The 14,459-nt window shown below is 34.8% G+C and overlaps 1 protein-coding gene across 1 annotated transcript in view; it reads left to right on the top strand.

Annotated features, from left to right (window-relative positions):
* Positions 1-11,962, top strand: part of TECRL (trans-2,3-enoyl-CoA reductase like) — a 161,143-nt gene extending 149,181 nt beyond the window's left edge. The window contains exons 10-12 of the mRNA XM_004390708.3: positions 10,247-10,332; positions 10,870-10,915; positions 11,835-11,962. Coding sequence (XP_004390765.1) covers positions 10,247-10,332; positions 10,870-10,915; positions 11,835-11,962 — 260 coding nt within the window. The remainder of the gene's footprint in view (positions 1-10,246; positions 10,333-10,869; positions 10,916-11,834) is intronic.
* Positions 11,963-14,459: the final 2,497 nt, after the last annotated feature.

The following is a 14,459-nucleotide window of genomic DNA, read 5'->3' as shown; positions in this document are numbered from 1 at the left end:
TCAATCTTGACTTAGTTTGCACCACAATTGAGAAAATCCCACAATATTTCAAAAGACTTTCTAATTTTTTTCTAGTAGAAGTGACCTCTGCTTGACAAATTCAATGGCACTAAAATAGCAACTCCTGGAAGAGCAGTTTGAATTTAGTAGTTAGTTAAAATATTTCTCTAAGTTTATAGTGTTTATATCATTTAAAGATATTTTTGATAAATAAATCCTTTCATTCAGGATAAATTATATGCAGGGATTCCAAACTGCACATTGTGTATTGTAAATACTTTAATTGTACATTTCAAACGGTCAACATTTGGATTTTGTGTTATTATCAACCCACCTGAAAACATAAAGACATATATATCTCTTCAAGATGTTTTAAAATCTACTAGAGTTTCTTAAAATTGTATTGTCTTGCATGTTTCTGGAAGGCTGGGGAAGTATATGGAACATTTTCCAGAATAATTTTTAATGTAATAGAATACATACATTTAAAACAGAAACTTAGAATACTTGCCAATATATGAAAAAAAACCTGTAGCATAATAATGTTTCTTACTACATTGTATAACACTGTGATATCTCTTCAAATTTTGAAGTATTGATAACCATAAATTATTTATCTGATTATAGAAGTCAACTGCAATATGACTTGAAAATACCTTTTTATTGAAGTAAATATCTCATTTCATTAAGAAGTTGGATGTCATTTTATCTAAAGTCATAAATTCACTGAGTTCTATGTTTGGATGTATTTGAACACCAGATTAAAAAAATCTCAGATAGTAAATATGTTTAGTGCAGAAGCAAACACAGTATCTTTTTATAATATGTTAACATAGCCAAAGCTATACATAGCACAAATTTTCGTCTTCATTCTGTCTCTCTAACAATGTGACCTTGCTCAAGCTTCTTCGTCTATCTGGAATGTGTTATCTTAATTTTCAAATGAAAATTTTTAATTAGTCAAATGATTTTGAAATGGTTAATGTGAGAAAACACTGCTTAAAAATGTTATATCCAATTCTATCTTGTTTTGTATTTTGTTCTTGAGAAATCAGATGCCAATCAAATTTTTCTTCTTACGTTAAATGACTTGGGCCTTTTGCCTGGAGGTCAGATGCTGTTTCATTATCATTAAAATCTATCAATCTTTTACAGTCTTGTCTTAAAGTTGATAATTCCAGGTCAATATGCCCAGGAATTGTAAAGTATGTGATCTAAGAAAACCTAAGTAAACTGCTTGATGTAATTTTCCAGTAGGTTTATTCAGATCATTTAATTTTAGTTCTAGAAAATTTTCTTAAATTCTGGTTTTTAAATTAGTATTGTTCTGTTCTGGAGTGGAGGAGTTCTATTAAACTTATGTTTAATCTTCTGTCTCTATCTTCTGTATCTATCACTTTCTCTCTGATCATTTTTAGATTTCTGTTTAATTTTATTGTCTTTTGTCTTTTTTTTTTTTTAATCTACTTCCTATCCTCTGTTCCATGGAATATTCCTTTCTTAAGCAAATTGAAATATATTTCACATTTCTTAAATGACTTTCTTTTTCTCTTCTACAATGTCTTTCTTGATATCAGTCAACTCTCATTTCTTTTATTATATATATTCATAGTTTGTCCAAATCTCTTTTGAATTTTGGAACTTCTTTATGGTTATAGTCTTTGGTATTTGCAAATGCTTGTGTGTGTGAGTGCCTGTGTGTGTTCGTGTGTTCTGTTGAATTTTTGCAGGATGACTTTATTTTTATCAGCAGGAATGAAAAAAAAAAAGATTCTCATTTTCTATTTTTTTCTCATAGAAGCTTTGTTTAATTGTCAATCAACTTATGTTCATTTTTAAGTCTATGGAGTATCCTAGATGAAAATAGCAAATGTTTTAAGGTAGTGATTGAAGTAAACTCTCTAAAAATAGTGTACTCTGTGGGGCAGAGGAGAGTCAACGTGTCTTTGGATTCTCCAACACTTTTTTGTCTCTATAAATTACTTAATTACCAGATTGTTTATGTCTTTCCAGTCCACTCGTCTTAGGCTGGGTTTTCTAGAAATGCAAAACCAGTGAATCACATTATTCGTGTGTGTGTGTGTGTGTGTGTGTGTGTGTGTGTGTGTATGCAAAGAGAGAGAGATTCATATCAAGGAAATGACTCACATGGTTGTAGAGGCTGGAAAATGTCAAGTCCATGGGTCAGGCTTCAATCTTGTCCTGACTCACGTAGCTGCAGGGACTGATGAATCCAGGATCAGCAGGTCCGACAGCAGGCTGCTGGGTCAAGTCCCAAGAACCCGAGATCAGATGATAACAAGCTGAATGCAGGCTTCAGAGCACAGGAAAAGCCCATGAGTTTTGCCAGAAAGTCCATATATATTGAATTCAGCCACAATCCCAAAGAAATTCCCTTTCAAATGATTGGCTGTTTATAACAGATCTCATCATGGAAGTGACTGCATTATATCACACCTCATCTTGGAGATGATTACGTCATTATATAAATGCCAAACTACATCATTACTGCCAAATCACTGAGAATCATGGCACAGCCAAGCTGACACACAACCTTAACCATCACGAAACTCTAAGCCTCCAAGTGATGCCTTTCTCATCCGAGCAGCTTTCCTATGCTTTTTCCCTTGGAAGCAATGTCTTCCAAGACTAAAACCTCTAGCCTCTCTACTTCCAAGTCTTTTCATTTTAGTTTTCCATATCCTGTGTCCCAGGACATCATTTCTCAGAATTTTTCTTAGGATAGACTGTCTTTTTTTTTAATGACAAATCCTATGTATGTACACCCCGAATTCATTCTTAAATAAAATCCAGTGAATCGATTCCTACCCATAGGATCCCTAGAGGACAGAATAGAACTGCCCTGTAGGGTTTCTAAGGAGTGGATGGTGGATTTGGACTGCTTACCTTTCGGTTAGCAGCCATATCAATTAACTACTGTGCCACCAGGGTTCGTACCTTACTGTTAGCTCCTGTGTGGGCTTTAAATGAGTCCTTGATCCTTTTGGAATTTTATTTCCCTACTTACATTAATGAATTGAAATTTGTAGCAATATATCTTTCTTAGATGTTCTTTAGTCATAGGTTATGTATAGGGGAACCTTTTATATTGATTGTTCAATCAAGCTGTCACAGGTTGTGTTCCCCAAGAAGCAGAGATTAATATGGAATTTATCTTGAAAGGGGCTTATTAGAAAGTGTGAAAAAGAAGGGAAGTAAGAATTGGGCCAGTTCTCAAAAGTGCCTTCAGTCAACCTTATACAGAAATCTAAAGCTAGGATGACCCTTTCAAGTTTCCCTGAGTTGGAATGAGTATAAGAAAAGGTAAATTGTATCTGGGTCATTCTGGGAAGAGGGCAGGACTTTGAACAAGATTGCTCTCAGTAGCTAAGTCCATCCTCTCAGAGGGTCTGAAAGTTGAGGGCTTTCTGCTAGCAATACTCCCAACATCTGTGGAAGAAGTCGTCATTCCTGATGAGGATCTTGGTAACATATCTCAGTGTCCATCAGAGACTACCCCTTTTATTTCACAGATCCATTTATTTGTATAATTTTCGGGAGTAGATCTAACAGGATGCTAGTAGGCCTCTCTTCCTGGGGGAAATTTAAGAGACATGTTAGTGGGGAAAACTAGCCTTCATCACTATTGCTGGTCTTGATATCACAACTGATTTACATGATTTCTCTCCTCCACAAACCTGAAGATTACACTAACCCTTAGTTAGCATCTTTGATATATCTGAAATTAACTGTTAGCATAACCTGGGCCCTCACTGAGGATTGCCATGCCCTTCTCAGAACGTGGCTTTGGCCTTTGTTCATAGGTCAAGGGAGTAGTAAGAATTGTTCAAGTGAGTTACCTAGAGGCCAAATGTATTCTCCCTGCCCCATTGTATAGCAGCAGGTTTACCTCCTCTTGATGATCAAAGTCAGTTATTCTGCCAAGATGGTAGTGCTCAGTCCTCACAACACTGGGGTCTTCAGGTTTCAAGAAACTTGTTCCCAGATGGGGATTTCTGTCCCATTCAAATTTAAGCTAAGGTTTAATGTTGAATTAAAAGTATATTTTCACTGGAATTCCAGGGTTCAGCTTTCCGATTACCCTATTGGGGCTTGCCACTGCTCCATATATTCACTGATACATTTAATATCTATAGTCTATGTGATCCTAAGGCCTTGGTGGCAGGAGTGTTTGCACTGCACTTGGACCTGCTGTAGAACTGTTTCTTGCCTTGGGTTCTGTCATAGTTATATAGTCTCTGTATTAATACTTCAACTGTCTTTTCAACAGAACTTTACATCACTCCTTCAGGTTGGCAAATTTTTGATGATGTAATAGTTGATATGAGAAATTGACACTATGGTTATGAGTCCACTCCGACACCTCCTTTTCTGAAAAGTGGACCCTTGAACTAACAGTATATTATGAGGAATGTATGCTCATATCATAAGGATAAAAGAGTTCCTAAAGGAAACAAAGGAAAAAAAATTCCCAGATATGTAAACTTTCTTGTAAGTATGAATTGCTGCACCTTTCAGAATAGATGGGGTCTGTCTTAGTCATCTAGTGCTGCTCTAACAGAAATACCACAAGTGGATGGTTTTAACAAGGAGAAGTTTATTCTCTCACAGTCCAGTAGGCTACAAGTCCAGATTCAGGGCATCAGCTCCAGGAAAAGGCTCTCTGTCTCTGTCAGCTCTGGAGGAAGGTCCTTGTGATGCATCAGTCTTTCCTTGGTCTGGGAACACTCAGTGCAGGAGCCTCAGGTCCAAAGGACGAACTCTGCTCCCAGCACTGCTTTCTTGGTGGTATGAGGTTCCTATGTGTCTCTGCTCGCTTCTCTCTTTTATATCTCAAAAGAGATTGCATTAAGACACTATCTTATCTTGTAAACCTCATCAGTATAAAGTCGTCACAGGGATAGAATTTACAACACATAAGGAGATCACATATAATCTCATCATAGTGATAGAGCTTACAACACATAAGGAAATCACATCAGATTACACAATCATACAACACTGGGAATCATGACCCAGCCAAGTTGCTACACACATTTTTTGCGGGACACAATTCAATCCATGACAGGGCCCAAAAAAATCAACTGGGTATCAGGTGACTAGTTAGTCTCCATGAGTGATAGTGCCTAATTATGGTCTCGCTATTGTTCTTTATCATTAGTGTCACTATTGTTCTTTGACACTTGGCTCCAGCATTAGCTAGATCTGCCTTGCTAAGTGTGAGACCATCTGCTGAACCCAAGAAAAGCTTTCATCCCTGACATCATACTCCACTTATACATGCATTTTACCACCATCGGTGTGGTCCATGAGAGAGGCTGCCTGATGTCAACTGACTGAGTCATCTTTTCTACCTGGTGTTTATTGCCACTTCCATTATAGATGCTCCCCGTTGAGTATTAATATATAATACAGACATCTTCAAACTTCATGCCCACTCTCATATGCCCATGGGTATGCTTACAGTCCTGACTTGTTTATCCATTTGCCTCTGTCTCAATTCCATGTATATATATATATGTATATATAGTAATATTTGACACATCTCTTTGAATTCCAGAAACTGTCCTTTGAGAAGAATTTCTCCTTCACTATTGCTGTTGTTCTACTTGGTTTGAATCCAAATACATCAATTTTATAGTTTAGTCTTACAAAAGAGTATTGATGGGCTCACCCAAACTTATAACTTGGTAGGCCTAACATAACTCAGCTCATAACGTACAGTTGGGACCACATGGCCACTTGTGGTAGGATTTTCACCTTTACTAGGGCTCAATAGCATCCTAGGACTGTTTTCCAAAAAGGGTATGATTCTCCACTACAGGTAGCATGATCTTGGTCTAGAATTCCTGGGTTCAGCTTTTTTATTATCCCATTGGGGCTTGCTACATCTCTATATATCATCTTTTCCCACCACTGTTATATTTAATATCTGTAGTCTACCTGATCCTAAGGCCCTAGTGGCAGGAGTGTTTTCATGATAACATGGGCTTGCTGTAAAATTGTTTTCTGCCTTGGGTTCTGTCTTAGTTATCTAGTGCTTCTGTAACAGATATACTACAAGTGGGTGCTCTAAAGAGCCAAAATTTATTTTCTCACAGTTCAGGAGGCTAGAGATCCAAATTCAAGGCATTGGCTCTAGGAGAAGGCTCTCTCTGTGGTGTCTAGGGTAAGATTCTTGTTTCTTTCAATGTCTTAATTCCAGTGTTTCTTGGATCCTTGGAAAGCTTCACATGGCACCTATAATCCCCTTGTTTGTATTCCCTTTTGTGTGTAATCAGCTCTAGGTTACATTTTATGGTGATATTGCCTCATTAATATAGCAAAGAAAACCCTAGTCCCAAAAAGAACAACTTCCACAGGTACCAGGGTTAGGATTCCAACACATATTTTGAGGAGCCACAATTAAATCCATAATAGGCCCTACTCATATCTTGCAGCTTTTTATGCTACATAGTATGCAGTTTGCAGAAATTCTCCCTTGTTTGGAATATGATGCCTCCAGAATCAGAAGAGGACTACAAGTGTTTTTTCCTACTTTCTTAATGGTGGGAGGTAAAAATGCAATACATTTTCCTCTTTTAGAGGAGATGTCATGGCCTTCCTCAAATCTTTTGACCCATTAACATTTATTGATTTATGGGCCCAAAAATTTTTGTAGTGTTTCTCCCTCTCCTCTCTGGACCATATATGTCTTAATAAGATCTTCAACATTTTAGCCAATGCTTGTCTATCCATTCTGAATAGCAAAATGTTATTGATTTAGTGGAAGAGTGTTATGTTCACTGAGATGTCCATCAAGTCCAGGTCTTCTTGGATAATTTTATCATAGACGATGGGAACATTAACATAGCCCTAGGTTGCACATCTGTATTATTGTGCATGTTAAGAAAATAAAAGCTGTCCTTTTCTGATAGCGATGGAAAACAATACATTTATCAATTTAGTGGTTTTATCCATATGTCCAAGAGTAGATTAATCTGCTTTAGCCAAGACATCATATCTGAAAATTGATTACAATGGTGGGTAATGCTTGATCAAGGAAACCTGGTGGTGCAATGGTGAAGCACTTGGCTGCTAACCAAAAGTTCAGCAGTTTGAACCCACCAGCAGCTCCACTGGTGAAAAGACCTGGAGATCTGCTCCTGTAAAGATTGCAGCCTAGGAAACCCTATGGGGCAGTTCTACTCTGTCCCATAGTGTTGCTATGAATTGGAATCAATGTTATGGCAAACAACAACAAAAATGCTTGATTAATTTTGCAGTATTCTACCGTCGTCTTCTAAAATACTTCCGATTTATGCAGAGGTATAGTAGTAAATTTAATGGTGTTAGACAGATGTGAGGTAATCATCTTACAGAGAGGAATTTTGCCTTTGTCCTTGGTTCCTGAGATAATCTTTGGAATTTCCTGAATACATTAAAGAAATAAAGTGGACCACTTCTGAAGGCTGAGAGAGCTCATGAAAATCTGGGAATTCAAGAATTTATGGACATTAACCTTGTGTTAGTCGACTTGTCTTGCATGATAGTTTAACATTCTTTGGAGCTTGACTACTTTTGCAATTAAGTCCTGAGCTTGGCCCTCCATTTTCTCTGCCTTCTTATTGCAGGAAATTGTTGTTATTGGGTGCCGTCAATTTGATTCTGACTCATAGTGACCCCATGTGGCAGAGCAGAACTGCCCCATAGGTTTTTCTGAACTGTAAACTTACGGAAGCCTATTGGCAGGTCTTTCTCCCAAAGAGCAGCTGGCTGAGTTCTAACTGCCAAACTTTCCATTGGCAGCCAAGTATTTAACTTGGCTGAACAAGTCCTCCAGGACTTCTTTGCAGAATATTAGAACCTCTTTATACGATACCAAGGAGAACTTCTAGCCTTCACTTTTTTTTTTTTAAATAACCAGTCTCATTTTTTTTAGCTTTTTTTGTCAGGAATATTGATAAAAATAGCCACCCAGTTCCACTCTTTATATTGGACCACCTACTGCATTACCTTCCACAGGTGTAGCAGACCAGCACACCACTGGTGAAAGATTGTACACTTACATAGGCATCTAACAACAACAAACAAAGCTATCTTATACCAGTGCTATCTCTGCTGCAGCTACCATCAGGGGCACTCCTTCCAGGCTCTTCAGTTTGTTATCCAACTCTGAAATCTCATTCTGGCATTTGTTTTCCTACTCATGGTAGCAGCTATAGCAGATTGGATTTTTTGGCATGGAGGTGCTAGGTTAGAGATTGACATTCAGGAGTTTTGTTAGGGAGAAATCTTATAGATGGGAATAAGTAAATCATGTTTTGGTAGGAAATTGAGCAATAATGCAGTCTTAACCAGAATCTCAGATGAACCTATGATTTATCTAAAACGAGAATGACCAACCAGTATTGTTTCGAGTTAAGCCATTGAATTGTTGCACTGATCAAATGCTAGACTGAGGCTAAACTAGAGAAGGGATGTGATCCTCAACCTCTGGGTAAAGTTTCTCTATTCAGCTTGGTAATTCCCATAGGCAGCTGAGAACTGAAAACTCTCTGAAAGCAAACCAAAAACCTGTTGCTGTCAAGTCAATGCTGACTCATAACACTCTCTAAAGCTGGGAATAAGCCATATATGCCTGAAAGGGAATCTGAGTGGTGTAGCATTTTATGTAGAAGAATCTTCAGACTTTCATTTCATAGAAGCTCTATTATAGTAATTGTAGATTGAGAAAATATATCATGGGGAATGTAAGTATTAAATTACTAACCTCACAAATTATAAATCATTAAAATTAACAAATTTATATACTTGAAACAATATTATTTATATGCACATACATCTGTGTTACAAGACATACTAGCTATTTACCTAGAAACTACAGCTGGAAGAAATGTGTATTGTAGATCCCTGATCATTCCACCCATCCTGTGGACTGAAGAGTCATAAACCAGGAGGTCTTAATCCAGATTATTTTGCGTGCATTTTCCAATTTTGAAATTAAATGATAATAACCTGGGTAGTTTTTCCAATTACCTTTCTTTTGACGAATATATAGCCACTACACAAAGCTGTTAATATGTTACCAAGAGAATTAGTAATATATACCAAAAAAACCAAACCAAAACAAACAAAAAAATCCATTGCCGTCGAGTAGATTACAACTCATAGTGATCCTATAGGACAGAGTAAAACTGCCCCATAGGGTTTTCAAAGAGTGGCTGGTGGATTCAAACTGCTGATGTTTTGGTTAGCAGCTGAATGATTAACCACTGCACCACCAGGGCTCCAGTAATATATAGTGACATACATATTTATCTTTATCTTGAAATGAGCAGTGCTTGAATTCTGAAATAATGCCAGAATTTTTTTGCTTTGGCATTTCAACACAATTTTGCAAACAACATACTGACATTTTATTATGACTTTAGAGTTACAACTAAAAGATATTAGTTGATTTGTTATCTGATTAAATCTTGCTATGGAGACTAAAACACTAATTTTATAAATCATATTTACTTTTAGAAATGTCACATCTCAAAGTGCAACTTAAAATCGTTATAAATTTGTTATCTAAAATGTTTCTTGAAAAAATTGAAAAGGGAAAAACAACCAACAAATATCAAGTGACAATATGCTAAGTGTGAGAGCTGTAAATAACAATTTTGATTGCTAAGCAGAAATAATTTATGTGGTATTTCTAAACATTAACTGAACTGATATTCAGTGTAATCCTCTTATGTGAGATTTTCACACTTTTCTGATGTAAATGACATTCTTATAAAATTCTCTTTGGATTTTCATTAATTAAATACAAAAGCATTTTTGAGTTATTTAATAACTTCAAACAAATACATCTTCTTGATACTAAAGGGAAATAAGAAGACATATATGATTGTTAAAACAAGTTTTATAAGCTTAATATGTAATCTGCTTTAAATATTATTATACATATTATTTTAATTAAAAACTTGAATAAATGGCTATCATTGTTTATTTCATAATTTTACAGCAAGATAACTGCAAACATAGTCAAAAAATGACAAATACCATGTTAGAGTCAAAAGGTCATGACATTTGAAATTGGGTCTCTTCTGAGTAATTTGTAAAATAGGTTGCTATAAATATAGGATGACATTTCAAGTGGTATACAGTTGTTCTACAGAATTTATTATTACTTGATAAGTATATGAGCAAATTTGCAATATGTGACATCTTTGACATTTTTTATTCTTCTTACAAGGAAATAACGCCCGTTTTCCAAGTCCAACTTATAACCCCTTCACATGGTTGTTTTTTCTGGTTTCATGTCCTAACTACACCTATGAGGTAGGCTATTTGTATTCATAAATTACCGAAATTTATTTGATGATATACTAAACACAAGTTTTTTTGTTTATATAATTATACATAAATATATATGATAACATTTATACACAGATATTTTAAATATAGCTATAGTCAAGGTCAAGCGTTTATATTATGATGTAGATTTCAATGCATGCTTTAGAATAGAAAATTGGAACGTTGCAACCACAATATATTCTGGAAGAAAAACTTATATTTTGAACTAAATTTAATCAATATTTAAGGAAGATGTTATAATATTTGTATAAAATGTCGAGATGTTTTAGGACTTCAAATTTATCATTTTTCTTTGGGAAAATGTCCCATTTTTATACATCTGGTACTGTTTTATTAGTTTGTGTTTATGACTTTATCATATTTATCAATGTATTTATTATATTTGGAAATGTATTTCTACCTATAGCTTTTCGACTATTCTTTTACTCTTAAATTATGTATTTAATGCCACAAGCGAACAAATTCCATGTTTAACCATAGATTTCTGTTTCAATTTAACAGATTGGATCATGGATTAGTTTCACAGTCATGACCCAAACACTGCCAGGTAAGGATTAGGTTTATTAGTAATTAATCAAGGTAAATGTATATTAGAAGAAATGATTTCTGAGAACAGGTTCTACAGTTCTAAAGTTTGCATGCTTGTAATATTATTTGTGTTTTCATTTTTATTTTGGATTTTTTAGCAGTATTAAAATATATTGAGATATTATTTGCTATGTATCTTTACATAATTGCTACTTAATCCAAGCCAGGAAATATACTCCAGATATATTTATTAAACAATGAAGTTAAAACAAAAAACAGAACTCATAATAATGCACTTCCCTTGAAACTCTCTTGTGTGTGTGCACGGGCATGTTTATGTGCTGTGCCTTCGAGTGTCCATGAGTGTCTATAAAAAGAGAATTGGAGATTGTGGGTATGTAATCTTGAATGCCGGGCCTTATAACACAAGCTGAGAAGGTGAAATGCACTGGATTCATTGTGTTTGAAGGATATGTGTAATAATCATTTCACCCATTCTTTGTTGCATTGTGAAAATGTTTTGAATCACAATTAGTATGGTTTATGCAATATATATGTATGTATTTATTTTTATGTGTAGAGGGATATTATGTTCTTATGGAACTATTACTGAAAATTTCGAAGGAATAAAGTCAATTACATCTTTGGAAGTATTTGTAGACTGGGATATTTTTTTAAAAATGTGCATTTTGAGCTCTAATATTTATTTCCTATGTTTGTGTACCCATGCAATAAGTATTGAATGAACATATATTATGCTAAACAAAGAGTATGAGTAATAAAATTGATAGTAAATTATGCAACATTTAATAAATACCTTAAAAGCTATGTATATATTTAACAAATACTTTAAAAGCTATATATGTGTGTGTGTGTAATAAACTATATCCATCACTGGAATAAGAAAGAAAAGGATAACTATTTCTTTTTTCTTCTAGTTGGAATTTTTACACTTCTACTGAGTATCCAGATGTCATTGTGGGCACAAAAGAAACATAAGATTTATCTGAAGAAATTTAATTCTTATATGCACAGGAAATCGGCAATTTTTCCATTTATATTGTAAAGAAAAAAAAGGAATCTTATCTCATATACAAAATAGCAATATGGAAAGTCACCAAGTCAGACTTAGTCAAGCATAGCTGGCTGTGGTGTTCAAGAAATTCACAAACACCATAGCACTTTTACTGAGTAAAATTACCATATAAAATTTAGAATTTAGCTAAATTAACAGTAATAAATTTGATGCAAATTAAAACTAGAAATTAGAAATAAAATTAATGGAGTATAGCAGTGAACATATTTGTAAGTCACTGGTGCTGGAACAAGGCTCTTTTGCTTCATTAAATATTCTGCAACAGCGTTCTCATAAAACTATTAATATATTCAAATTCTAAAGTTAATATTCGTTAAGCTTGTGACATTTAAATCACTCGAATTGCACATATTATTTTGATAGTAATAGATTTTTTTTATTACTTAATGTGTTATCTAGAAGTGTCAAATGTCTTGTTATAGCTCAAATTCTTGTGAAAATTATAACTGTATTGTAAGTGAAACACTAGTAATTAGCCATGTGTCTTGTTTAAATTATCCATTTTGTGATATCGTAAATACAGCTTATTTGTAATGGTTATTGTGATGGAAAAGAGGAAAGAAGAGAAAGTGTGTTAGAGATTTGAGTGAAAAGATTTTTTTTTAATTTTTTTACATTTTTAAATATTTTTGTCCTCTCCCAAAGTGTATGTGTATGCCAGTGTTTGTGTGGGTTATTGTTGTTGCCACTGAGTCTATTCCAATTCATACGTTACAGAGTAGAAATGCTCCATAGGGTTTACTTGCCTGTAATCTTTATGGAAGCAGATCACCAGGCCTTTTCTTCCATGGCACCCCTGGTTGGTTTCATCCGCTAACCTTTCAATTACTGGCCAAGTGTAAACTTTTTATACCTTGTATGTGGGTATGCATATATAGTCAACCAAAGAGACGATTAATATTACAAAATTAAAAATACACATCAGTTAAAATGTTTAAAAGACACTTTGTCTACTCATTTCTAAACTGGAATACTTTGGTTTGGTTAATTTCTAGATCCTTTCATACTCTCACATTATTTACAAATGTAACAAAATATCCTCATTGAAGCTCTCAAATTATCTTTATATATGACAAAATATTCTGGGTAAAATAAAGATTAAGTTAGGGCTATATGCACTCTGTGGAAGTTTATTAATACATGTGAATAAGTATTCAAGAAGTAACAAAATCACCCCTTTAAACATTTTATTATCATTAAAAAATGTGTAGTATTAAAATACCTAAGTGGGTGAAACAACCAAAGAATAACAAGAAACTTTAATTCCCTAACACTTATTAGGCAAAACACTATGGAATAATGTATCATCTTAGTTAAATAGAAGTACTAAGAAATAAACTACATACAGCTAATATGCACTCCCTAGCTAGTTAAAGAAGTATTGAAGAGCCACTCTCATGGTCAATAATAATACTCTCATCTTTCACCAAAGAACACTAGAGCTAAACTCCCCCCTGGATAAAAGTAATACCAAACTTCCTTTTCCTTTGAGACTATACGTAAAATATAACAGTACCAATGGAGTACAATTTTACATTATTTGTTCCTTAACATATTTCTATCTCATCCTTTCCTTTGCTTGTCCTTCTCTGGTGACTCCACACAACCCCTTGCACCTGGACTTAGGGGGCTAGATTCAGAGTCAAATAATTTGGTCATTCTTTTCTCAGATATAATTCTCTCTGTTCTTGTTTTTCTCTGAATTTCAAGGACTCACATTTCCCAAGATTCTTTGTCAAGTGGCTTTCAGGTAGATTCAGCCATTTGAAGTCACAAACAGAATTCTGGAAGTGAGGAATGTAAAGAAACCTGAGTAGCTGAGTCTCTTCCATCTCTCTTGATCCCACTGGATAGCCCCTGCCTTCATGATCCTGGCCCTATTAGACACCCCTTCTGTGGCCCATTGAAATATCTATACCCAGTTCTACTCTACACGCACGGGGTTGCCGTGAGTTATAATTAACTAGATGGCAACAGATTTATTGTTGTGGGTCTGGCATTGGATGGTCTTGGCATCTTTGCTCTGGCAGTCTATTCTCATCCATTGTTCCTCCTTCCCTAGGTTTGGCAGAAGTTTTCTACTGTTGCTAATACATTGGTTATCTCATTATCCCCTATTGGACTTTTCAGATCTTCCCAAATGCCAGCAAATCTTTTCTACGAATGATGTATTCTGTTTATACATTATCCTTCTATATAAAGAATAAAATTCCTTACTGTTTATAATTTTTTAATCTATGTAATCAATTACCTGAAATAAGAATCCCTTTGTTGAAAGAATTAGAATGGTTTATGTTTTCTTGACTGGATAATGACTGATACCAACACAGGAAATTTGCAATTCTTGCAAGACTACCGTGGGAACCCTGATGTAGCAAGAAAGACAAGGTAGATATAAGACAGACTTTTCTCTTCCTTTTGTGCTACATTTCCTGCTTCCAGTGTTTCCTTATATTTTTCTCATATC

Source organism: Trichechus manatus, unplaced genomic scaffold, assembly GCF_000243295.1.
Source record: "Trichechus manatus latirostris isolate Lorelei unplaced genomic scaffold, TriManLat1.0 scaffold00321, whole genome shotgun sequence".
In the NCBI taxonomy this organism is placed as follows: domain Eukaryota; kingdom Metazoa; phylum Chordata; class Mammalia; order Sirenia; family Trichechidae; genus Trichechus; species Trichechus manatus.
This window is presented reverse-complemented; position numbering and strand designations above follow the sequence as displayed.